The 27,033-nt window shown below is 32.1% G+C and overlaps 1 protein-coding gene and 1 long non-coding RNA gene across 2 annotated transcripts; one reads left to right on the top strand and one right to left on the bottom strand.

Moving 5' to 3' along the window:
• The first annotated feature begins 10,808 nt into the window (after positions 1 to 10,808).
• Positions 10,809 to 12,594, top strand: LOC118034723 (aquaporin PIP2-2). The gene is made up of 4 exons (XM_035040081.2): positions 10,809 to 11,196; positions 11,327 to 11,622; positions 12,023 to 12,163; positions 12,262 to 12,594. Exons 1-4 carry the CDS (start codon positions 10,893 to 10,895, stop codon positions 12,373 to 12,375), a joined length of 855 nt encoding a protein of 284 aa, XP_034895972.1. The 5' UTR covers positions 10,809 to 10,892; the 3' UTR covers positions 12,376 to 12,594.
• Positions 12,595 to 17,858: 5,264 nt separating this feature from the next.
• On the bottom strand, positions 17,859 to 21,665 carry LOC140955914 (uncharacterized). Its single transcript, XR_012170674.1, has 2 exons — positions 21,519 to 21,665; positions 17,859 to 21,403 (listed from the first exon to the last, which is right to left on the bottom strand). It is a non-coding gene; the product is annotated as an uncharacterized lncRNA (long non-coding RNA).
• Between the last annotated feature and the right edge of the window lie 5,368 nt (positions 21,666 to 27,033).

Below are 27,033 nucleotides of genomic sequence, written 5' to 3'. Positions count from 1 at the left end.
TTGTTGTTTCCACATTCTGTTTGGTAGCAACAAAAGCCAAACTTAAAACGAATAGTTCTCCCTCGTCTTAATAAATTAGAAGGCATGCCATATATTGTTGGAAAGGTATGGAAGTCTAGTTTCCAGCCCAACTAGAACCACATCAAAATTATATATGTAGCTTCAATTATCACCTAAAGAGTAACGAAAGGTCAAACTATCTGAATCTAGTCTTCTTTTCCCAATCCTTGTGTAACGATCTTGGTTCTACCAACAAGCCCTTCTTGAACATGAATTAGATTAATCAAGGCATGCTCTTTATTATTACAAATCCTCTTGAAGTCCACCTTAACCCATGTATCTTAAAGAAGTCCATTGAAAGCATATTTGAACTTCTTAGCTCTAAGCCTAGAAACTGGACCAACTAGAACCTCCAATGGATCCTTTGATGGTTGGATCGCATCAACCCGTTATAGCACTTGACTTTTCTTTTAGGATCCAAACATAATAAATTCAAACTACCACTAGCATTCTCTCTTAATTGATAAAACTGGTACAAGATTCCAACCACTAACAATTAAAGATAAGGTATAAAGAAATTAAGTATTACAAGAGATAAGAAATATTTAGTGTTTACATGTGTTCTGAACCATGTGGCAGATTGTTCATCTTGTAATTAGAAAATTTAAATTCAGTTATATGTGAATTTTAAGATAGTAAAAATTAACGATGTTGCTTACGAGGAATTATTCAATATATTAATTTATGAGAGGATAAGAGAAAAATTATTTGAAAATAATATGTTAGTTATTGTACTTATTGAATAAAAGGTATAAGGTCATCTAGGAAGAGAAAATATTGACAAATTCATACTCGAAGACACTTCCTTGTTGTTGTCATATCATGGAATGCAATTGATTCTTGTTCTTAAGTGAGCTCGAAATGGTACGAGTTGAATAATTATCTGCATGAAATTAAATGAATGTTTTTTTTTTAAAAAAAAACAATAGAAATTTAATTAGGATGCATGTGTAATCCCTAACCTCACAAATGGATACATCCATCTTTATTATCATATCAGATTTGCAAATTGTCTAGACAATATTTGTTTCAAGCTTTTTCATGTATTGAGTATGCAACTTGTTAGAGCATATATCTCTAAAAAAGTGACTGATATCTGCATTTCATATTTCATTTGGCAATAAATCCCGGTAAGAAGTTGGAATGAAAGTTTGTATAAATACGTGAAAATCATGACTCTTCATTCCATACAATCTGTCATCATTCAAATGACCCGAATGATCTTAAATCCATCTATATATAATTGAAGATGTATGTTCTGTGATTCCATGAAAAACTAAGGATGCTCCTTATTAAAATATTTATAGGCTTCACCATTGAAATAGTGTACAATGACTCCATCCATCGCATCATGTGAATGAGTGTCGTGGTGATTGAATTTGTAATGATGTGAGCTTGATTTACAATAAGATAGGGGGGTTGTTGTTTGCTCTCTCTCTCTCTCTCTGTCTCTTTTACAGAAAAAATGGAAGAGGAAGAAGAAGAAATAAGGAAGGGGAAGAGAGGAGGTCGATTGCCAGGTTATAACTTAAAAACTACTATGGATTCACCGAGAGATATTAGCAACGAGTTGATTTTTTTGGTAATATTGTCTATAATAATAACATATCATTTTTCTCTCTCTTTTTCATTTCATCATTTCCAACTGTAATTCTCTCAATATACACCGACATAAAATTGTTATCAGCATATACTGAGGGACATAGCAAAGAAATATTCTATTGGTAAATGTCTTAGTAATTTACTGATGGTAAAAGTTCCTTCGGTATTTTTGTTTGTATTTTGTAATTTCTCGGTTGTGTAACTTCTTATTCCTATAATTTGGTAAAAAGTGTGAGGTTTAAGGATGCAAGTCTTTCAAGTGTACATCGAATGGAAGTTGGGAGAGAAAAAGAAAATAAAAGAAAAGGATTTATTGATTATTCAATGAACTATCACCCTGGAGAATTGTTAGGAGGAGAAGGCCAAAGTTATACTAATACTGTTGGTAGCAGTGGTAGTAAAGGCCATATCGTTAAGGATTTTATGAGTTACCAGAAAAAGAATCGCCTGGAGATACTATGATGCCCTAAGACCATGTTGGTGATACGATATAATTGATGATGTTTTGGGAGTATCATAACCAAGATTATCCTCAACATGGTTAGGTTTTTTTTTTTTTATTTTTTTTTATTTTTAGGGTGGCTACTAAATCCATCATTCGTTGAGTAATTTTAACCAGCATCGATCATAGCCATTTAATTAGAGGTAACTTACTAGTGAGCCCACCTTTGAGTGCATTTGTCGTGGGGCAATGATGTGGTATTAGGAAAGAATTAGGAACACTTGAAACGCATATGGATGGAAATCTGTAACCGGCAATGCTGGCAAAATCACCTCCATGATTAGCACAAATTTTGTTTTATGTGTTTTCTGGCATTTATTCACCATTTATCCTACTAATTCAAAGTTGATTACACCAAAGCTTTAGCTTTCTTTTTTCTCATATTTTTTTTTGTCTATTTTATGCACTTTTGTGCCCTTTGATTTTGGCATTCCATTGGTGGAACTCAGGCAGGTATCTCCTTTTGTTTTCGCAACGATTTTTTTTTTTTTGGTCATATATATCAATGAAAAACGATTTCCTCGAATCTCATTACAATTAGCATTCAACTTCCAAACTTTCATGAACACATTTATAATTTGATATTTCTTTTTAATTATACAAGTTTTTATACGTTTCATTTTAGCTGCTTTTCATCCGGTCGAAACGCAAGACAAGCATAAACAGAAATGCTCAAAGTTTAAATATAATTGAAAAGGGGTGATTATTAGATAATGAGCTATGCATGAGTTAATCATAAAATTTTATTCTAATAGTAGGTTAAGATGATTTTATGGTATCAGAGTCTTAATGATCAAGTAGTCTCATGTTCAAATCTTACAATCCCTATTTATTTGATAAAAAAAATTAGCACAAGGTAATGAAAGTTTGTGCACGCTTCAAGTTTAAAGAGTTTTTAGTTTGAGGGTGTATTAAATAATAATATAAATCATGTGATCTAATCACTTAAATTATTAGGTTAAAATAGTTCTTTGACAGCTAATACGAAAATTCAATGGGGATCATGAGAGTTGAGAAAGATGAAGCGTGGAACAAGTGCCCGATTCGATTATGAATAACGTCTTTCAAGGGTTCAACTGAACAAGTTAAAAAAAAAGGGGCAAAAAATGCAATGTTTTCCTCTTTAACAACGTTGTTTACAGCTTTAACTCAATCATCATCAATCATGGTGTCTAAATGTGCTTATGATGAAACACGCAGAGCCCAAAAATGTAATGCCTATCAACGAAACAGATTACATAAAGTCGAAGCCATCGAGAGAATCGTTGGAATTACCGACCAAATCATCACCGGGCTTTATCAACATGAAGCTGTTTTTTTCTTGCCAGCTGCAAGCATAGAGTATGCAAACCATCAACTGGTTAGTTTCAACTTCGTTGACAAAAAGTTGAATTAAAAAGCTATATGCTATATTCATCAACATCCTAAGAGATTTTTGGGCCAAGTTTATGGGATTGAGACTAGGATTTTGTGGATGAATTTCTGTGATTTTGGCTGGGTTTTTTGGATTGAATTTCTATGATTTTAGCTGGAGAAGAAGATGAACAAAACGACTCCATTTTGCTTCTTTCATTATAACCTCTGGATTTAGTTGTTTATTCTAGTTTAGTGATTGGTTTCCAAAAGTGTGTATTTTTGGTCAATTTTGTCTCAATTCTTATTTTTTTTATTTTCATTTGCATCCCTAATTGAATCAATTAGACCCCTGGATTGGGCACTTGTTACATATTTGCTCTTGGTCCTTCAATTCTATTAATTTCTTTTCATTTATGTCCCCAATTGCATCCTAAGTTTTTTTTACCTACCTTAAATTCAATTATATACATATACATATAGATATACATATACATATATATATAGGTAATGAACCGGACGTGGATTTGATAATGTCAAATAGATTACAATTTCTGAACCGGACGTGGAGTTTAAACCCAAAAATGTTAAGAGTCATAGTGGAAATTAACAAGGGCGACAGGGATTTGAAAAAAAAGCACGCTCAGATAAATAGTCACAGTTGCAGCAAAAATTGCGTTGCATGGCCCTGACGTATATAGCAGGCCAGAGCACGGCCTGTTAAATGTGAAGATTTAAGAAGCACAAAGACATCCTAGAACACCAGGGATGCAATTACTTTTATCTCCTTTCTTAAGAAAAGGAATCAAAGAATCACCATGCAGCTCAATCTTCATGCCCAGATTTGAATCTCCCGTCGTTCGATGTCTCCACCGATTTCTTTTGGAGGGAAGACCCATGAGTGATCCGATTTTGGAGAGACAAGCAGGCCGGCCGTACTGACTTCGCCTCCAGTGACCTCGACCACCTGAGATTAAAACCATTTTGGTGACTTTTTAGCCCAGCAAAATGGGCTTTCACAATCGGTTTAGACTTTGGACCGAAGAACGATTCAGTTATGCTTTAAATTGGGCAGAGCTATCATCGATATGTGTACAAGTTTTTTATATATTAATATATAATATATATATATATTCTCTCTCTCTCTCTCTCTCTCTCTCTCTCTCTCTCTCTCAATGGATGAGTGCTAAGTCGCTATCGGAAAGGTGATTTAATTACGGGTTTAAAAAACGAAGAAACGCCACCGACCACTATTAAACATTACCTTACAAAGCCAAAAGGGTAGAAATAGAATTATTTTTTTTTCTTCAACTTCATTTTATACAAGACACGTGGTGAACTTCCAGCCATAACTGAAAATTCAAAGAAAGCACCACCCTAGTCCACTCCACAGACTTGTGCACCAAAATTTAAAGTATATTAAAGAGTTGATTATTATTATTATTATTATTATTATTAATTATGGAGTTGTTGTTATTTATTTTTGATAAAAAAATCCAACAATACAAGAAGAAAGGGAAAAGTTGAAGGACTAAAATATATAAAATTGACAAAATTGACAATTCAATTTTGACAAACAAAAGGCTTCATTAGTGAAAATATTTTTCTTTGGGGTAAAAATAAATAAATTTAGATGGTTAAGACACAATGAGAATTTTAGAAGGTTTAATTAATTTTATTGAGGACTTGTTTACAAGAAAAACAAGTTTTTGGAGTCAATATGGGTGTTAATCGGAAGAAATTGAAGTTTGAGAATTGAAATTAGACTTTGAAAGGTTTAATTGGTCCAATCATAACCATAATTGTAAAAAAAATAAATTAAAGTTTAGAAGTCACTTAAGGGCTTAATTATTGATTCTCAAGACCAAGGACTAACCTGTAAGTGACGCGTAATTTTAAGGGTATAAATTGGTCAAATTAGGGGCCAAATTAAAAGGATTTAAAATTTTGGTAGTCAATTAAGGATGAAATTGAACACAAATTGAAAACAAAAAACTCGTCTCTAAAAGGCACTGAACTCTGGGGTTGATATTTAAATTTGACAAGGGTGTAATTGCATATAATTAAAAATTAAAAAACAATTACGAGTGTAATTAAAAGAAATTAGAAGAGCAGGGATCAAATTGAAATTAGCCAAATCCAAAATTAATAAAACTCTAATTTCTAGGGTTTAACCTAGATGACTTATCGTTCACCCATTATTTATCTCATTCCTTGACAATTTTAGATGATCGAGTACGTATATATTCAGGTGAATGGATATATATTATTTTATAAGTTTTTTATATATGCATATTTACATGATACTTAAAATATAATTGGCCAGTAATTCAATCATTATATTCACATGGAATATATGTCATTTATCAACTTTAAAGAGATATACAGTTAATTAGAAGAACAATTTTACTATATTATTTGAGATTTATATTGAGATGGGATTTCGTGGAAGTGATCGTTTGTACATATACAATAATTGCATATGCACTTTAAATTAACTTGGTTTATGATTAACTGATTTCTTGAAAAAGAAAAAATAAATCAGTTAATCATAAACCAAATTAATTTAAAGCGCACATGCAACCATCACAATCAGTCAATGATTATCCTCCTCTAGGCTTCCTAATTACTAGTTACCCACTGAAAAGGGGCATGCACTTGCCATTTGATCACTAGTTAATTACAATTAAAAGAAAGCCCGTGCAGAAGAATTTTGATAAGGTAGAACATTAATTCTTAATTGTATTCCTTCAATCCTCCTAGAAAACCAAAGCTCACTTGTGGTTTTATAAGAAAACTAAAACGATTTTGGATCATGACAAGAAGGCATTTGAAGTTATACTAGGTCCGAAGTAAACATATTTGAATAAAGGGATGCATAGTATCTGCTTTTTGGTTGCTATTAGGATTATGAAGGGACAACATGGACAAAATCACAAGCTAACTACACTCTTATGTTCAGTTGAGCTTGCAACAATAATAAAAATAATAAAAATGATGCCCGACCTTATATTAATTTGATAAACACAACCAATACTATCATATAATTACAAAGTCTTTTTTTATCTTTTCTATTGGAAGGTGGGTTAGGTGCATCTAATAAGATCATCAGGCAAACCATCAATATCTACCAAATGAAATCCTAGAATTCAATATGCTTAGAAATGAGGTTATTTGGTGTTTTGATAGTGATTGATTACTTGTTCATATTGATATTTCTTTCACCATAACATAGGAAGTCTGTAATTACTGGTAAGCATCTTGATACCTGCAAAATAGTCCCTATCGGTAGGGTTAGGGACCTTTAATGATATAGTTAGTGGCTTTTAAATATGAGAATGGAATAACTGAAAGAAAGAGCTTTAAATTTCAAGAACATGGATGTTTATTCTTGTTTTTTAGTATGATAAATGTTCTAAGAGTTAAGGTATGAATGCTTTGAGGGTAAAAATTGTAAATCTCTTACTCAAGTGATTAAGGAGGTATATATACTCCCAGAACCTTGTCGTTTTGATGGAGTAGAGAGACTGAAGAGTAGTTTTCTATAGATGACATTAATGATGAATAAAAATATCTTAGATGAAAATAGGATAGGTCTTTGTGACACCTTTCATACACTTGCAGGTGTTAGGAGATTATTATTTCTAACCTTTTTCTAGACCTACATGTGTAGGGAGATGATTATTCATAACATGAATAGGTCATGTTAATAATCTTAAGATAGAACCCTATAGTCCAAACATGGATCTCTAAGACCAATTAGGTCTAGCTCATAACCAAACCTATGGGAGATGGGTCTAGCGGTTCATTAGATCCATGATGCTTTGGGCACAACTTACGATTGAACCCTAGTATATTGGGTCTAGCAAGTTGTTAGACCTATAGTGTCTTGGGCTTAAATCATGGCTAAACCTAAACATGTTGAGTCTAACAACTTGTTGGGGCTTAACTCATGGCTACACCCAAGTATATTGAGTTTAACAACTTGTCAGATCCATGGAGTCTTAGTATCAACTTACGGTTCAACCCAAGTATAATAGGTATGGCAACTTGCTAGACTCATAGTGCCTTAGGCTCAACTCACGACTAAACCTAAGTATATTAGGTATGACAACTTGCTAGACCCATGATGCCTTAGGCTTATTCATTGCTGGACTTAAGTATATTGAGTTTGATAATTTGCCAGACTTAAGATGTCTTGAGCTCAATTCAAGGCTGAACCTAAGTCTATTGGATCTAGTAACTTACTAGATCCACGGTGTCTTGTGCTCATCTCATGGTCGAATCCAAATATATTGGGTCTGACAAGTTGCCAAACCCACGATGTCTTAGGCTCAACTCATGGCTGAACCCAAATATATTAGGTCTAACAGCTTATTATACCCATGATTCCCTAAGCTCAGCTCATGGTTGATCCTAAGTATACTGGGTTTTGCAGCTTGTTAAACCCATGGTGCCCTAGGCTCTACTCATGGATGAACCTAATTATATTGATCTGGCAGCTTACTAAACTTGCAGTGCCTTGGGCTCTACTCATAGCTGAACCCATATATATTGAGTCTGCTAGCTTGCCAAACCTATGGTGCCCTAACTCAGCTCTTGGCTAATCCCTTGTATGTTGGGTATGACAACTTGTTAAACCCATGGTGTCTTAGGTTTATCTCATGAATAAATCTTAGTATGTTACATGTCAGACCTATATTCACTTTGGTTCAACATATGGTTGTGCCTAAGTATATTGGGTTTGGAAAAATGCTAGATCTATGTTAACTTGCGCTCAGCACGTGACTGAACCTAAATATATTAAGTCTGACAGCTTACCAGACTTACATTCACTTGGGTTATCATCATGTTAGGGGTTTAGCTTGTTTTGGTGCATGAAAATTAACTCATCAGTTCCCCCTATGTTTTATGCATTCGTTGCAAAAATACTTGAAAAGCTTTTTTGGAGACAACTGGTCAGGTTTATCTCATCTTCCTTATAAAATAGGTGTCTTCCTATATTGATTTTAAATATTGTCAGAAGGAGGCGAAACAAATCTTTTAAACAACTATTCAGCTATAAATAATCAATTCAATAAGCGACATAGATAAAACTTTATCTTTATCAATCCCATTTCTATACTTTTGCCAAGATTTCCTTCTATTCTTTCTACAATTGAAGCCTTAAACAAGAAAAATAGGTTTCTTTGTTTTTGCAGAAAAGTCATCTTCTAGGTAAACACACAATGCACTTCATCCTTTCTTTGCCTTTTATTCTAAACCTTTTAGAAAAATGGCTTCTAGAAAAAGAAAAAAAATCATGTTTTTCTAAAGAGCATTTTGGTTTCAGGCCTTAAACTGTAAATACTTATCAGGGATCTACGATTATTAGAATAGGCTCTAAATCTAACAGTGGTGCTGCTCAACCCTTTTCTACTAGAAAAAAGAATGAGAGTGTTCGTCAATAGGTTTTAAACCTCGAAGGACATATAAGGTTACCTTGGACACCTTAGGATAAGGCAAAAGGTATGATGTTATATGTGCATATGACCCTAGTGAATTCAAAATAGCCAGGAGAATTTATGGTCTTATTGCATAAAATTGGTGGCCGGGTTACCCAGGTAATTAGTAAACCTGTTGGACTAAATTTTATCATAACTACCTTTATATACATGTACGAGTTTAGGTACTCTTTTTATTTACAATGGTTTGTAAAGGAAGTATTTTGTTATTTCCATCTAATTCCTACTGAACTTCACCCCAACGAGTGGATTCCTTGTTAGCTTTTGACAAGCTGATGAGGAATCTCCAAGAGGAACCTACAGTTAGGGTGTTTAGGCATTTCTAATTAACGATGCTAATAGGCAACCTTACATACCTTTTCAACTAGCCACGAGTGCTTATTAAAGGTATCTTTCAAGGTAAATCTACCCAGTCAAAGAAACAGAAGGGAAGATGGGTGGTTGTGAGATTTAAAGGTATGGCTAGACCATAGAGGAAGTGTAGTACTATTTAGGGTTGTTTCCACCGTTAAAGAGCACCCATTTCTAGTGTGAATGACAAATCTTTCCTCAATTAGAAACAGGAGGAAAGGGTATGTAGTAGGTCATCTGCACTTTGAAATGAGTATGAAATAAAGTGCATGGCATAAGGGTTTTATGACACTTTTTGGTAATTTTAGCTTAATGTGTTTTAATTTCATATGTTATTCATCATTTAACTTTTTTCCCTGTGCATGATCTTTTTCAAGAGTAGTTGAATTAAAGTTCAGTGGATATACATCATTCATGCCTAGCCATGTGACCACTTTAACACCTAGTTGTTCCTCTTCATCTGAAGACATTGTTATCTCCTTTCCTAAGGAATTCCTAGTACATAAAAGGCGGGGTATAAAAGTAGCTTCTATGGATGTAGAGGAGTTTTTGGTGGTTACTTCTTGAACTAAGGTAGGGCGTTAAGGCACTGCAAGAGAAAGTCGATCTTTCATATTAGGAGGTCCTAAGGAGCTTACTCCCACATTAATCATTATTGATGTTGCTTCTTGTTAGAAGAGAAATGGAGTATTTATTACTTTTGAGTCTTTGACTTTTATATAAAAGTGATTCTTCCTCTTACCAGTAATCATGTTCCAACCATCCTAGTCCTTATGCTCGCTAGGTCTTCCAACTAGGTGCCTCACACCTCGAGGGTGGAAGACTTCTCCTCCATGCTAAATTTGGATCGCGCTTTTCTTTGTTTTCCTAACCTAAACAAGAATAAAAGAAACGTGATGTAGTCTATCTTTCAGGGGAGGCCTACCTTTAAGTCTGAAGGACTAGTTATAATGAGCCCCTTTCATTTACAAACAAGAAGATATAATCACTAATACGTAGAAAAGAATAGTATTAAGCATGTCTTGTCTCATGAAAGATATTGTTTGAGCAAAATTTAATTGACTAAACAAATTCAGTAGTGATATTTTTAAATTCGATAGGATAGACATTAGGACTTTTTAAAATAAAATGATGTGATTTTGATAATAATAACTTAACTGGATTGATACAATAACCCGTGAATTGACAAAACAACTCAATGACTTAAATTAAAAATATTTTTAAAAATAGTAAAATCATCCCTTCACCTTATAACACCGGAATTGAATTAATTAACCTTCGAGCATCGTAGCAGCTAAATTATTAGTGGTGGGGCCATGCAAGCAAAGAAATCACAATCAAGGGGTATGGACGGCTAAAATTTATGTTAATTATGTCATCAATCGAAATGCACTTATATTAATCATTGTTCATATGTCCACTCCCTTTTCTCTACCATAAATACTCCTTCACCACTCACATCCCCAGCGACACATTAGTAATAGCAGCCTTTCTCTACATTTGAAGTTGAAGTAGCTGACATGGCGAAGGACATTGAGGTTGCAGAGCATGGAGAGACTGTGAGGGACTACCAGGACCCGCCTCCAGCTCCACTGATTGATGCGGAGGAGCTAGGACAATGGTCCTTTTACAGGGCTCTTATTGCAGAATTCATCGCCACCCTTCTCTTCCTTTACGTCACAGTCTTGACTGTTATTGGATACAAAAGCCAGACAGACCCAGACAAGGGTCTGGATGCTTGCGGTGGTGTTGGCATTCTTGGTATTGCTTGGGCCTTTGGTGGCATGATCTTTGTCCTTGTTTACTGCACTGCTGGTATCTCCGGTCAGTTGATATACTCGTTATAATTACTTAACACTTAATTACGTCAGAATCACCATTAACAGCTAGCATGCATGAATATTACAGATTCCTGATTGATTAATAGTAATAAATTTGCACTTTACACATGCAGGAGGACACATCAACCCAGCAGTGACCTTTGGTCTGTTTCTGGCGAGGAAGGTGTCGCTCATCCGGGCTGTTTTGTACATGGTGGCTCAGTGCTTGGGTGCAATATGCGGCTGTGGTTTGGTGAAGGCCTTCCAAAAGTCTTATTACAATCGCTATGGAGGCGGAGCCAACGAGCTGCAGACAGGGTACAACAAGGGCACTGGATTGGGTGCTGAAATCATCGGTACTTTTGTTCTTGTCTACACTGTCTTCTCCGCCACTGATCCCAAGAGGAATGCTAGAGACTCCCATGTTCCTGTAAGTATCCCTGTTATCGATTTAACATGAAATTCAGAATCCAAATTAATGCAACGGGTTGAATAACTATGATTTGATGTAGCGTGAGGGTCGTTTCCTTTCTGACTTTGATTGTTTTTCTCATCTCGGGATCTTGGTTTGTGGAGACTCCATTAATACAGCTACAATCTTGAATTGAATTCATTTTTTCTTAGGATAATTTATTATAAATAGTAATTACTATGTAAATAAATGGTGCTATTAACCTTATTTCATAGCTCACAGAAACACCCCGCAACTAAAATTTTAACGATCATGTAGCTAGCCATGCTAGTTAATTTTGAAGGATTTTATAAAAGGGCATGAAAAAACCTCATTAGGTATTATTTTTTTTGGTTCCCTTGTCTTCTTTGCTATCAAGGTATTGGCACCTCTCCCCATTGGATTTGCTGTGTTCATGGTTCACCTCGCCACAATCCCAATTACTGGCACTGGCATCAACCCTGCTAGGAGCTTCGGAGCTGCTGTCATCTTTAACCAAAGCAAGGCCTGGGATGACCATGTACGGATACCCTCTTTCTCCTCTCCTCGTCTTTAAGAAATAACAAGCAGACGAGTCTTACAGTGATTATTTACTATTTTCCCCTGATTATGTGACAGTGGCTCTTCTGGGTTGGACCCTTCATCGGAGCTGCCATTGCTGCTTTCTACCACCAGGTCATTCTTAGAGCAGCGGCCATTAAGGCTCTAGGATCCTTCAGGAGCAATGCTTAAAGCCTTCTCAAATTAATTAAGGGTCCATCGTGCAATTGGGAAAACTCTCTCTTCGCCTTCTCATGGGAAATTTGGATGGCAGTGGAAATATTAATAATAATAATAATTAAAATATATATAAAAAAAGTCTTCTCAATCCCTGTTGGTTTTTGCTATTATTGTATTTCTCAGTTGGGTCATGTTATGTCTATCCTTAATCTTTATCTTCCTTTTTAACCATCTTTTCTTGTCGTGGTTCATGTTATTTCAACATCATTAATCTGGTGAAACGAACTGGTCCTCTTCTCTATCTGCTTGATTGTCTATGTTTTCCACGTAATCATGGTGAAATGTATAGTTGTCCTCCCCGCTTAAACATAGCTTGTCTTTGCGCTCAACTGTATTTAAATGTTTTTTTAAAGATGTATTTAGCTTGAAGAAATATTAAATTAAAATTTTTTTAAGTGTTTTTATATAGTTTTAATGCGTTTATATTAAAAATAAAAAGAATTATTTTAATATATTTTTAAACAAAAAATATTTTACAGTAAAGCCAATGGAATAATTACGATAATGAGTCAAGTAAATTATTTAAACTTATTTACTATGATTTTGGGCATATATCCAGCACTTGTGGCCACATATAACATGTGGTATGTTCATATATAAAAGCACAAAAATAGTAAAATGTTGCAAGCATCAAATAAACATGAGTTGTGAGAAGGGACGACATGCGAAGATTTGATATAAAACTTCAGACCCAGTTAATATTTTGTTTATTTTTGCATTTTAAAAGTGTTTTTTTTTTTAAAATTAAAATTATTTTTTTGTTTTAAATTAATATATTTTTTAGTATTTTCATATCATTTTAATATACTAGTATAAAAAATGATTTTTAAAAAAATATTATTCTAATACATTTTTAAATAAAAAATATTTTAAAAAACAACCACAACCATATTTTTTACATAACCATACTCCCAAACAAGTATAGATTTTTCAAATTAAGGATATCACCTTAAGAGACAAGACAGTACATTCCATGTGGATTTAGAATAAGTGTTTCTCTTAGCATACTTTAGACCTCAAAATAACGTGAAGTTTAAATTGGATTTTGTTTTACTGCAAAAACATTGGTTTTGTCTGGGTTGATTTAGGTATTATTACAATGTTAAGTATTTTTTTAAAGATGTTTTATTAATTAAGAATACCTTTTTATTATTTTTAATATTAATATATCAAAATCATCCAAAAATATTTAAAAATACATTGATTTGATATTTTTTAAGATAAAAAATTACTTTTAAAAAATAAATTATAATACAAAAATAAACACCCACTAAACATTCTATCATCAACCAACTCTATTAGACAATTACAAAAAAAAAAAAAAAAATAATGTTGATTAAAGAGGTTATGTCTACCAATAAGTATTAAAAATCCTACAAGCACTTGATGATGACATCCCTAAACGGATTGATGGGAAAGTGATGATGCATTTGATTCTTTATGGTATTATTATTATTATTATATATGTTAGTGTTAATTAATATATTAGATAAGGGCAGGGGGGGCCTTGAGATTCCTTGCTTTTCTCTCATCTTCCATAAATTATTTGGTGGTCATAATTTACCTTATCTTGTCCTTAATTTATGGTTTGTGGTAATATTATAGAGCTGAGTAGGTGAGGGTTTAGCTGTTTAATGATGCACATTTTGGCCTAATTATATGGGGAAGGTGAGATCTCTTGGCATTTGTTCTTGGACATGATAGGGAGATGTTTGGCAATAGAAGTGAATCTATCCCTATGTTGGATTGTTTTGACTTGCTATTGATGTCACTTCATCTCCTGTTCCTTATCTTAATAATACAACATAAATATATTTAAAGAATACAATTATAAAGTTAAATAATTAAATAAAAAAGGATGTAAATAAGTTATATTCCATTTCTCAAGTATATTCCATACAAATTATAAAGCGGTATTCCTCCAAAAGCATATTTATAATTGATACTTTTGTTAAAAAAGTATATTTTTTAGATTTTATACTTTTGTTACAAATTTTATATAAATCGGATCAATTTTATATATTAAAATTAAATTTTTTAGATTATATTTTAAGCAAGCCATCTATATTTGAATTGATATTTTTTTAAAAAAAATATATAATTTTTTTTTATAGGATTTGGATCTTAAATAGAAATTTCATATTTAGAAATAAAAAAAAAACTCTAATTTTCTTGATATTTGAACATGATAATATTTTATTTATATATTTTTTACATTTTATTTTATAATTTTATTTTTATTTATTTTTATGTACCTATTAGTTATTTCTTACCATAAAAAAAATAAAAAAAATGTTGTGTTTATGACGAGGAATAAGTGATGAAGTCACATCAATAGCACCTCAAACACAATCCAACCTGAAGATATTCCCACTAAAAGCATATTTAGATGCTGCATGATGTCATTTTCCATATACTATAAAAAAAAAAAATTATAATATAAAAAAGATTGTTAAATGGGTGTCTCAAAATAAATATGAAAAAAAGCATATAAACCCTTTTTTATGATATATTATAATATTAATTTCAGTATATTAAAATTAAAATATTTTTTAATCCAATTTTAAGCAGATCATTTATATATTTGAACTGGTGGATTTAAAAAAAATAACCTTTTATAGGATTTGAGTCTAAAATTAAAAAAATAATTAAAGAATACATATACTTTATTAACCAGACTAATCTCCAAATATAGCATAATGATTTAAATCCTTGGATCATTAGAAATCAAAATTTTAAAAATTTCATATTTGTAAAATGAATAATACAAGCAAAATAACAAAAGAATTTTATAATCTCTCTCAGGAAACAAAATAATATAAAACATTTTTATTTTTCTAGGGCTGTCGCGAACCAATTTCGGCATGAAATCAGCCCAACTCCATTCTTTTTTTTTTCCCTTCTTTTCTCTCTTCATCATAATTAAACCAGACTTGATATTGACCTGACCAAAAAACCGGATCTTGAGTTATATAAATTAATTTGAATTAACTTCAGAAATTTAACCTGGAAAAAATTAAAAATATATATTTAAAATTTTAATATTTCATATAAAAAATTAAAAAACAATTCATATAAATATAAGATAGATATGTTATAACAATAAATTTTAAAAAAATATTTTAAAAGGTTTTTTACTCCACATTAAAAAATACTATGTTATTATTTTAAGTTGAAGTATTTAAACAAAAAAAAAAATTTATCCCACACTTAAAAAAATATATATTTTTTTTGTGAACATAGAATATATATATATATATATATATATATATATATATATTAAAGGACTTCAAATCCCATATTGAAAAAATAAAATATTATTCTAATATTTATATAGTGAACTTAAAAAAAGATTAATAACCAACTAAAAAATATAAAAAAACATTGATCTTTGGCTAGGAGAAAAAACACATTTTGCTTGGTTTTTAAGAAAAGTATTTTCCTTTTATTTTGGATGGAATACACATTCTAGAAGTTGCAAAAAAAATAAAAAACATCATGTTATTTGTTGATCATATCAAATTTAATTCTCAATTTTTTATTGCTATTTATTTTATTTAAATAATTTATGAAATTAAAATTTGTTGTTTAATCTCATTATTTTTCAACTTTTTTATATGTCAAATTTGATTTCCTTTCATTTGATTGATATTTCTTTTTTATATGAAATATATTTTTTTTAATTTCATTCTCTTTTAATATTTTTACTTGTTAGATTTGATTTTTATTCTTTTAAATAAACTTGAAAAAGGTTAAAATACTAATAAGTTATTTTTTATCTAATTTTTTATGGGATAATCAAATATTATAAAGTATCTAACTTAACTTAAATTTAAAATTTTCTTTTCATAAAAAACTATTTTTTAAAAAAAACAAATAGGATCAAATAAGAATTCAGTGAAAGATTTTAAATTGGCAAGTGGACAAACATCTTTCATCAATGAAATCAATGGTGGTTTAAGGATGCTAGAAGTTTTTATAAAGACAACCTAAAGCTAAAACTGAAAGTTTCAAATAATTTAATTTACAATCCAGATAGTTCGAATTAATGAAAAGGAACAGTTTCAATTAATAGATATTCTAATATTTGTATTATAATCAAACTCATCTTCAAATTTTAACTACCATTCAAATTTTGAATATAAAAAACATTTTTTGTGATTGTAGTTTTAAAAATAGATTTACAAAAAATATTTGTAGTTATGATTTAAAAAAATATGTATTTGATTAAAATTATTGTGAGATATATTTTTAGGTCTTCATGAATAAAAAATAAATTATTTTAGTCTGAAACCAAGATTTAAAATATAATTATATGTGAAGTTCAAAGCAAAAAATAGAAGATTTTGACTTAACCAAACAAATTTTATTCTATGTGATTCCATTAAATAAAAAAAAAAAAAGAACAGAAGCTACCAAAATCTCTAACTTGTTTTGTGTTTGATATGATTATATGAAGTGTTTTTAAAAAATATTTTTTAATTAAAAATATATGAAAATAATATAGTTTTTTAATTTTTTTCATTGATACATTAAAATTATCCAAAACAATCTAAAAACATCAATTTAATTTATTTATTTTTAGTGAAAAACATTAAAATAATATATTTTTTTCAGTTTTTTTATTTTTTTATATTGGCACGTCAAGATTATTCCAAAACCATCTAAAAACATCAATTTAATGTTTTTCTCTTGAAAAACAATTTAAAAAGCTATAAAAATAAAAGTTTAAATTAAATATTTTTCAGACAGGACACTGAAGCAGCCAATTTGAAAGGGGAACAAGGATCTTGTGCAGATGGTAAATGGGCCTGTTTTATTTATATTGGTTTATTGCAGGGGCGTGCAAGTTGGGTGGGAGAGAGGGAGATGACAGAGGTCACGATCATCCCCACGAGATGTAAAGAAGGGAAAAAATGGAATTTGGAAATAGGATATAATAGCAAGGAATAAAAAGCATGGATGGTCATGACCTAATTTATTAGGGGGGGGAGAGAGCGACAGAGAGAGAGAGAGAGAGAGAGAGCATTGATTTAAGCCCTAGCATGCTCACCGTCCTCTGCAATAATGTTAAGGGCAGGTGACACCGGCTACTGTTATTATTAGTTCTTACTCAACATCAAATGCATGCTTGTAGCCTTAGCCTTTGCTGGTCCTCCAAGCTAAGAAAGACCCCATGTTTCCATTATCCTCACCTTTTCAGCACTCAAGCAACAAAACACAAAAAAGGGAAGAAAAAAAAACAAACCTTGACAAATTTATAGGATGATTAAATAACAAGTCTTTATGTTCATACAATGCGTGTACTTGGGTGGGTTGTAATTAGTTGCAGTAATTAAACAGGTTTACATGTGATGATCGCATGAGTATTAAATAAATTGATTTCCCATTCCCTTTCCTACTCTCTTGACTTCCTTGTATTAGAAGGCACTAAGTAAAGCTAGAAGAAACATGAATTTTTGACAAATTCATTAACAATAGATGAAATGGAAAGAAAAAGGTTTGGAACAATCACAAATCATTTTGTTCCCTCCTTTCTAGGATTAGTCTCTATCACTGATAATTCAATACCAAGCAACAATCACCTCACAAAACGACCTTATAAGTGCCAGTTCAAAGCACACTACTCAACTAGAGACTAGAACTACTTCACTTTCGACTCAGAATTGGATACTCAAAGCAAACAAAACAAGACAGAATGGCTCTCATACCTTCTTTCTTTCTCTTCTTCTCCTCCTCTTTAACCCTTGTATTCTTCACCGGAGCGGGAGCACAAGGGAGAGCTCCTCATGGCCTTGTTTATGAGAACCCTGTGGCTTTCTCACCATCTGCAGTTGAATTCTTCCATCCCAAAACACATGAACCAAATGCGAAGAGTCCATGTGCTGCTTCATCTAGTTGCTCACCATTGCCTCTTGCAGCTCAATTAGAGGCTACTGATCAAGCACAAGAAAGTGAAATATCAACATCCCAGAAAGGAGGGAATCGACTGAGAGCTGGTGGCATTGCTGGCATTGTACTTGGTGTGGCATTTGCAGTGCTTTTGACAATGGGTGTCTACCATGTAACGGTCACACGCAAAGCCAACTTAAATCAAGCCAATTCTGTTCAAATTAATGCTTGATGTGGTCATCCAATAAGTCTAAATGAATCTTACCAACTCCCTCTGTTACTGCACTGTCTCTCTTAGATTTTGGGCATCGAGTATATGTAGTGTCATTAGTTAGTATTGCGTGGCATTTTACAATTATTACTACTCATCAGGTTGTTAATCATTTCAGTCTTTTAGAATATATAAACAAAAAATGTTCCTTTTCTTTTCCAAATTCAGAGCATATTAGTAGTGTTAGGAAGATAAACATCCAATCTAAGCTGTAAAAAGGTGCGCACCCACAGGATCCAGAAGTGAACACTGTTAGATTGGAGAGAAGTAATTCAGATTACACTAAAGCATGAAGGAAACCATGTAAACAGCTTAAAGAAAACAAAGTATACTGCTATCACAACCATTGGGATAGCAAAAAAACAATTCATGAAACCACAGCCCACAGGAATGATTACTTATATTGTTCATGGATCTGTTCCCATCCAGAGTCGAATGAGAAAAAAAAAAAAAAAAAAAACTCAAGATCTCCCTATTGATCATTCCTCCTAATGGTTAAACAAGGTTACCCACATATAAGCTAACGATTTCTATACAATTTTATTTTTTTTTGTTTAAAATTAAAAAGAGAAGGAAAGAAAACATGCACTAACAATTTTATGTTTTAATTATATTGCATCAAATTTCATTACCATGTACTAAACATTAGCTAGAATAGAAATAGATGTGAAACAGCTGATCTGATGAACATCTCATTTTGGGGGACATGAACTATCACACGCATTTGGCTTTCTTTCATTTATTTGTGATGAAGAGACTGGTTCAGCATTATAAATCAAGAACCATTATGTCTATATAGCACCATTACCTACTACATTTCTTTGCAGAATATGAAGATCCATTTAGGTGTAATAAGTTAACAGGACTGCACAGAAATGTTTTGGGAGGAAACCCAGCTACATAAACTCAAACACATGATACCCAGTTGATCGCGAGAAAGAATGCAGAGTCCTATAATTTGTAATTTATAATATTTATTAGCACTATTTTTGTAGAGAAAGCCCTGGGACACATGTGGCTATTCAGTGTAAAGCTTATATTCTTGGAAGTGAAGTCTCTAAGAACAGAATTTGTGAATTCACAGCCATGAGGTCTTGTAGATCCACAGCCAAGAACAGAACTAGGAAAGCAGTTCTATCAAATTTGAAATATTTATCACAATGAATGATTCGCTTAAATGATATAACATGAGGCTAGATCTAAGCTGAGAGATAAGAGTAATTCCTATGAAACTAGATCTTATGGAGAAATACTAGATTTGCTCCAGTGGCCTCCCATATTAAGGGACATCCAGATTTTGAAGGTGAATGGGGTGCTGGGAAAGGTTTTACCATTCGGCCAAGGTCTAAAAAAAAATCTGGTGGACTTTGATATTAAAAACTAGTTCTAAAAAAGGCCTAAAAATCATATGACTCCCTATGTATATGTTAGGCACTTGATATATAGCAATGAATGAAATCAATATGAAAAAGGATCATAAAGGACTTAGGTTAAGATCCTAGAGCAAATCAGATGGTTCAGATAACAAAGAAGATAAACAGATAATAAGCTATGTCATACAGCTTTTTATAAATTCCAAAATACTCCAAGTGCAGGTAATATATTATTTGCTTTTCAATCATAGCCCATCTCAGTTCAAGTCCCATAAAATGACTTAGTAATCTTGCATATACATGGCACAAAACTTGATAGAAATGTTCAACTGATAGAAATGAAACTAATCCGAAGTTCTATTGCCTACGTGAATTAAGAGAAGCAACCATGGGTGCTTGGTCCACAGCTTTGTTCCAAAGAAGTTTGAACTATGAACAAAATTGCTTGCCAAATATAGGCTCCCTCAACTGTCAGAAATTCAAAGTTAAGACAATTAAAAGTTCATGAACACAAAGGTTTGACTTGTCAAAGAAAATCACAAAAGAAATGAAAGCACAGTGTAGATGCCAGTTTGAAACATATGAAAGCACAGACCTCTACTCTAGTGAAATTTCCAAACACGGAAGTTAAGTAAAAACCTGTCAAATGACAAGTGTATTGTAGCATGAGCTAAAGAAAGATGGTGGAGAAAACATCTTGAATAAATGGCTATGCGTACAAATGGTTTCTATTGATGATGAAAGAGGGAGTATAAATGCTTTCAAACACCATATGTAGCAGAAAGGCTAGATTTTAATGTCAACAACCAGAATCCCCCAGTATCTCACTTGCCAAGGAGCGAAATACCATACACACAGAAGCATAGTTATCTTATTAGGTCATACAATATCCATCCTGTATCTAAATGAGTAAGAACAACCCTTGGCCGCCCAGCAGCGCACTAAAGTATCAACCAAAGGGGACCATATTACAAGTCTTGTGCATCATAAAACTGAAACTCAGAATTTTGATCCCAACAATATGTTTTATAATAGAAATGCAGTTGTAACAAATCATTACGATCTAACTTATCGACTACATGCTACAAGTTTGTTTGAAAGAAACATTCTGTAATCCAATCCAATCGGAAGCCTCTTTTTGGCTTTGGTATTGTATTACCAAGCAAGCAACTTTGTGATATCAGCATTAGACAAAATCTAGAGGGTGGTCTTATAATAAGAAATTGCATGCCTAACCTCTTCTATTCTTAGCCTTAGGTAACTCTCTCGTTTTTTGCAAATGTAACCTATTCGTTGAAAAATAGATAAAGAAATGGATAGATAGATAGACAGGGTTTCATCTTTCCTTGTTTTTAGGTGAAATGGGTTGATAAATGCTTTTTCGTATCTCAAAAACAAGGAAACCCGCAAATGCAGCCCCCAATATGGCACCCAGCAGACGCTCCTGCAATTCCCATCAATAACACCAAGAAACATACCAGTCGCGTGTATAAATCAATTTATAATCAATTCTTAATCCAATCCAACAAAAAACAAAGAAAGAAAGAGTTGAAGATTACTTGTGCAAGGATACTGATCATGGTTTGGTGCTGCTTTGTTGTATTGTTTTGTATTGAAGTAGCAATCTGTGAGATAGATGGATAGATTTGGAGGAGGAGGAAGCAGAAGACCAGACGTACCTATTTGCAGAAATAAGGAATGAATGAGGTGGAGTGGTGGACCCCCGGTGGTCCACGATAACATAACCTACTATTATTATTGTTATTATTATTAATTATTATTATTAAACAAACACTAAACGTCGTTCCCTTCCTGTGGACACACTATGAGTGTTTTTTTTTTTTAAAGTTAATTTAGACAAAATTAGCCTTAATTAAATTGTTAATAGATGGTTAGAACTAAATTATATGTGGAATTTAATTCAATTTTATATGTGATTGAATTCAATTGATAATCTATTATAATTTTATATTTAAAATAAAATATTAAACTATATAATTAAATTTGATTATATTGTTTGGAATATTTGTATAAATGAGTTGAATTAGCAATTTGACTGTATTGTATTTAAAACATTTTTTGTTAAAAAAAACTTTTTTTTATTATAAAAACCTTATATTTACCATTTATTAACTACTATCCTTGTAATATTTCTACCACCTTTATATTAATTTTTCAGTCTAGGTGTAGTATCTGATGTTGGATCACCTTAAATTTTATTGTTTATCAAAGAAAAGGTAAAATGGTCGTAGTTGCATTAATGATCTTGAGAAAAAAAATAAGATTTAAGAATATTAATAATAGGCTGAGTGCAAGAACATATAATACAGGTAGAGGTTTCAAGTAACAAACATCAAATTTGAAATCATTCATTCATTATAAAGAAAATGATATTTAAGCATATGGAAGATTTTTTTTTATGCAATTGCTTCTATAGCACATGTATATATATATCTACAAGTTCTGCCTTAAACTTTTACATTTGATTTTTTTTATGCAAATAAGATTAGACACATCAAAAAAGTTCATGTAAAAAAATAAAAAAATATAAAATCAAACTTGCATAGCCATGAGAACAATTATGATCACAAACCCCATCTCTTCTTAAAAAACCTTGTCGAAATAGCCTTTCTAATTTCAGAATTTAGTTTTGGGTTTGGAGCGATGCCTACAAAATTGATGCTAGAGACTAAAGATATTTGTTGTATTCTTGGTTGTTTCTCTAAGTTCCCCGTCATTCTTCTAAGCTTCAATAATTTATGAGATAGATAGGTTTAAAAGTTTGGATAAGTCAAGAATTTCATGACTTTAAATTGACATGGAATTTGATCAGGTTAACACTAACCTATGTTAAGTGTTTAAATTAGACTTTTCATTATTTTTTAAATTTATTTTTGGATTCATTTTTTAATTAGATTTTAGAATTTATTTGATTTGTGTTTTATTAAGTAAATCAGTTTAGCTACTATTTAAACAATTTCAAAGGTTATTTTTCAAAATAATTAAGAATTCTTTCAATAAAAAAAACCCAACAAAAACTTGACCCTGTACATGACCAAAGATGTATGGAAATAGTTTCAGCCATCGTAATAAAATAATAAAAACAACTAGATGCTCACATAATCTATAAAATGATATCCAGACTGAGAAAAAGATGATGTAATAGTCTTATTGAACTCCATGGTGACTTACTCATCTCCTAGCTTCTTTTTATTTCTCCATGGACACCTTTTGATAACCTATCATAATAACTAACGTTAAAGTCATATTATGCTTCCTTTAACAACATAACAAACCCATAATTATCCAAATTTAAAATACATATCTAATATGTATCAAAGCTTTTAGATAAAATCAATTTCTAATATATTATACCTCAATTCTCAAATTCAATCACAAACCCTAAAAATTCCATTAAAAAAAAAAAACAAAAGTAACCAAACATATCCAAAAAAATCCATAGAATAACAAAATTCAAGAAATTCAAATAGCTAGACATATCTAAATAAGCTATAAAGCAAAATACAAAAAAAAAACCAACAAAAAACTTAAAAAACTACAACAAAAAGGAAACATTATTTGTGTCATAACCCAATTCTGGGTTATTCTCTAAAATTCACTTTTTTTTCAAAATTAAAATAAAGGCTGGCAACGTGGAGAAAGCAAGCCGGGGAATCAAGCTGCAATTTTGGAGGAAATTCAAAACCTAATTGTACCCCATTATGCCAAAAAATAGAGAAAAATACAAATTTAAGGTCAAATTAAATTATTATTGGACAAATTTGCATAAAATCAAGTTAAATGACATAATTAAACTTTTAATAGGCCAATTTAATTTAATAATGGGCCAAATTGAATTTTAATTATGTTTACGAATTAATTTGGGTTCAATTGAAGGATTTAATTAAGTGCAAGGATTTAATTATACTTTAAATGGGTCAAATTAATTTTATTTGGGGCTTAATTGATGAAAAATTAAGTTTGAGAGCCTAATTTAGGTTTAATTAGAAAGTTGGAATTTTAAGAGACCAAATTTAATTTCTACCAAGTTAATTGATTGTAATTAGGGGCCAAATTGCAAGAAAATTAAAGTTTTGGGATCAATTAGGGGTTAAATTGACAAAATTCATAGACATGGATCATTCTTCAACAAGCGCCAAACTATAGGAGCTCAATTGACAAAAACTGGGGGTGAAATTGAAGAAATTGAAAGTTTATTGGTCAATTAAGGATTAAATTGCATAAAACCGAGACCAAGGACTACAGTGCAAAAGGCACATAAATTTGGGGTTCCTATTCAAGTTCAGAAGGGGCTAAATTGCACTAAAATAAAAAATATAGGGTTAATTAAGGGTGCAATTAAATCAAATTTAAAAAGGGAGAATTACAATGAACTTTGGCCAAAAACATAACTCTGGTACTGTTCATCTAACAAATAAATGTATGGCTTGAGTCTGCCAGTTCCAGTTGAATCAAGCAAAAAAATCAGCCTTTTCCTTATTTCTGCCACCTTCTCTATCTCTCTGCCGTCCCACAGCCAGTTGTTGCCACCACCACTCTTAGCAGTGTTTTTTCCACCACAAGTAACTGCTTGACCACCTCATATGGTGGTTGCACCACCTCCTTCTCTCTCCCCCCCTTTACAAAACTCTTATGCTCTGCCACCACGACCCCAACAGCAGCAGCAACAACAACAACCACCTCATCCAACCACTTTCATCCTTCCCAATAGCAGCAAGGGTGGTGACTCTCTCCTCAACCACTCCAACAGCTCCAACCGTGAGCAACTGGAGTACCGACCATGGTAGCAGCAGCTTCAGCAACGTGAGTAGCAACAGCTCCAGCAGTTAAACTCTCCATCAACGTCGCCACCAACTTCACTTCATCCTCCACGCTAGCCAGCCATCACCGCCAAGCCCAGTGGTCCACTCTTTTTCCCCTTCCTTTTCTTCTATTTCTTCTCCTTGCAGAGTTCCATTGTTCGAGTGGACTTTAGGCCGGACCAATTCTAGCCTAGACCAAATGTTTGGGTCGGGCCCATCCCATGCATTTAATATATATAATATAATATTTTTAAAAAATAAAAAAATCTTAAAAACTTTAAATTAATTTTCTTTTTCGAAAGACAAAAAATATATGTTTTATTTTCATGTAAAAGGCCAAATCCTAAAACTTTTCCGTGCATGTTTTCATAAAAACAAAAATTGCATCTTTCTCATGTTTTAAAATACAAAATGAATATCATAACCAGTTTATGATTATGTATTAGAATTTGGCCAAATTATCAAAAACCCTTTTATAATTTTTTTTAGGGTTTAGATGTAGACTTTAATAACTTGTGGGGATGTAAAACTAGACAATAGAGTGCACTCTCAGTTATTAAAGATACAAGATGTAGAAAATGCAATGCTAAATTTTGATTTTAGAATGGTTAGGACTTCACTCGATAAGGTAGAGACTCTCTTATGAAGAGAGATTTACCTTGAATCGTAGATGAGACCAACAAATGGAAACCCGACTTAAAAAGAAAAAACAATCAAACAACAATGCAACATATCTTAGGTAGGGTGCACTTGGGGTGAAGTGTATTTTCCTTGCACAACCAATCCCTTATCTAGCCTCTCGCAGGCCATATGTTTTTTAGTGACCATGATACTAGGTGGTAACTTTTAAATATTAATTATAATTTTATAATTAAATTAAAAAACTCTTTCCAGCACACTCACAACACCTCATCAGGAGGCACGATAAAAGTCTCTGTCGTCGCCAGACAACGTCGTAGCGCGTACCCTACAACAGTGTGGAGCCTCGATCAAGAACAAATGCACTATCAACTCCTTTCCATTGATGGCTACCATTGGTTTTTATGTTGCCTAATCTATTTATTTTTAAAAAATTGTTTTTATCCTTTCAAGTTGCTTTTTTTTCCCTACTCTTGCTCCTTTATGTACAAAAAGAAGAAGAGAAATGGGGTTTATTGTAGGTGTTGCTTAGGGCTGAATTAAGAGAAGTCATGGCTTCTTCATTGGAAAAAAGTAATGAAAATGAAAAGGAAAGGAGAAAAGGAAGATAAGGACATAAAAATGGGAAAAAAGCATGGCTACAATTTAGCCATGTTTTTTTTTTTTTGTAATATTTTATATAATTAAAAGACATAAATGCCTCTTATACTACCATGAGTAAAACAAAAAACCAAGAGAAAAAACAAAAAAGTTCCTGCAAGAAAGTTTTAAATTCTTTGATTCTAAACGAATTTAAGTAATTTTACTATATAGTTAAAAAAGTAATCTTCATGAAGCCTAGGATAAAAGTTTTTTTTTTTTTTTTTTGCCTAAAAGGTTATTTTAATAACTTAATTATTCAAAGAAAATGCTAAAAGACCTTTCTGGCCCAATAAATTTATAAATAACATATGTATTTACGTGAAAAGACTATATTACACCAAATTCTAGCTGCATAAAGTTTTTCCAACAAGGTTTAGTGTTTTACTTAATTAATAGCTTTGAACCAAAAAAAAATCATTTCTATATAATCTTACATTCTTTTAACAAATAGAGAAAAAAGTTTTAAATTACACACAAAATACTTATCACTGTTACCAACTAGCCTGGTAAAATTTTAGAATAATGTTCTTTTAAATTGAAAACAACATGGTAATTGAAATAAAAAAAGAAAGTCACTGGACGATAAAAGAACGTACAGGTGAGGATATGATGAAAGATTGAATTTATTTCTCTGGCCGCCTCCTTTTTTCTTTTTTTTCTTTTTTTTTCTGGCCTAGTATAGAAAGCGTGATCGAGGTGGGTAACGCAAGGATATCTCCTCCCTCCCTCGTTCTTCTCGTCTTGCTCTTGCCCTCTCACATCACATGCGCCTCCATACCGTATGCTCTTCTCACGCACGCTGGTACTCTTCAAATTGAGCTGTAACTGTAGTAAGAACACCCGAGAAGCCGGAGGAAATAGGAAACTCGCTTTGGCTAAAATAAAAATCAAGACGACGTCGTCCAGGACCTGGTGCTGTGCTGACTTGAAAAGCGCCTTTAGAATTACGTTTCAATGAAAATTTAATTTT

The sequence above is a fragment of the Populus alba genome, chromosome 9 (assembly GCF_005239225.2).
Source record: "Populus alba chromosome 9, ASM523922v2, whole genome shotgun sequence".
Lineage (NCBI taxonomy): Eukaryota > Viridiplantae > Streptophyta > Magnoliopsida > Malpighiales > Salicaceae > Populus > Populus alba.
The sequence above is the reverse complement of the archived record's forward strand: the minus strand, read 5'-3'. Positions and strand labels throughout refer to the sequence as shown.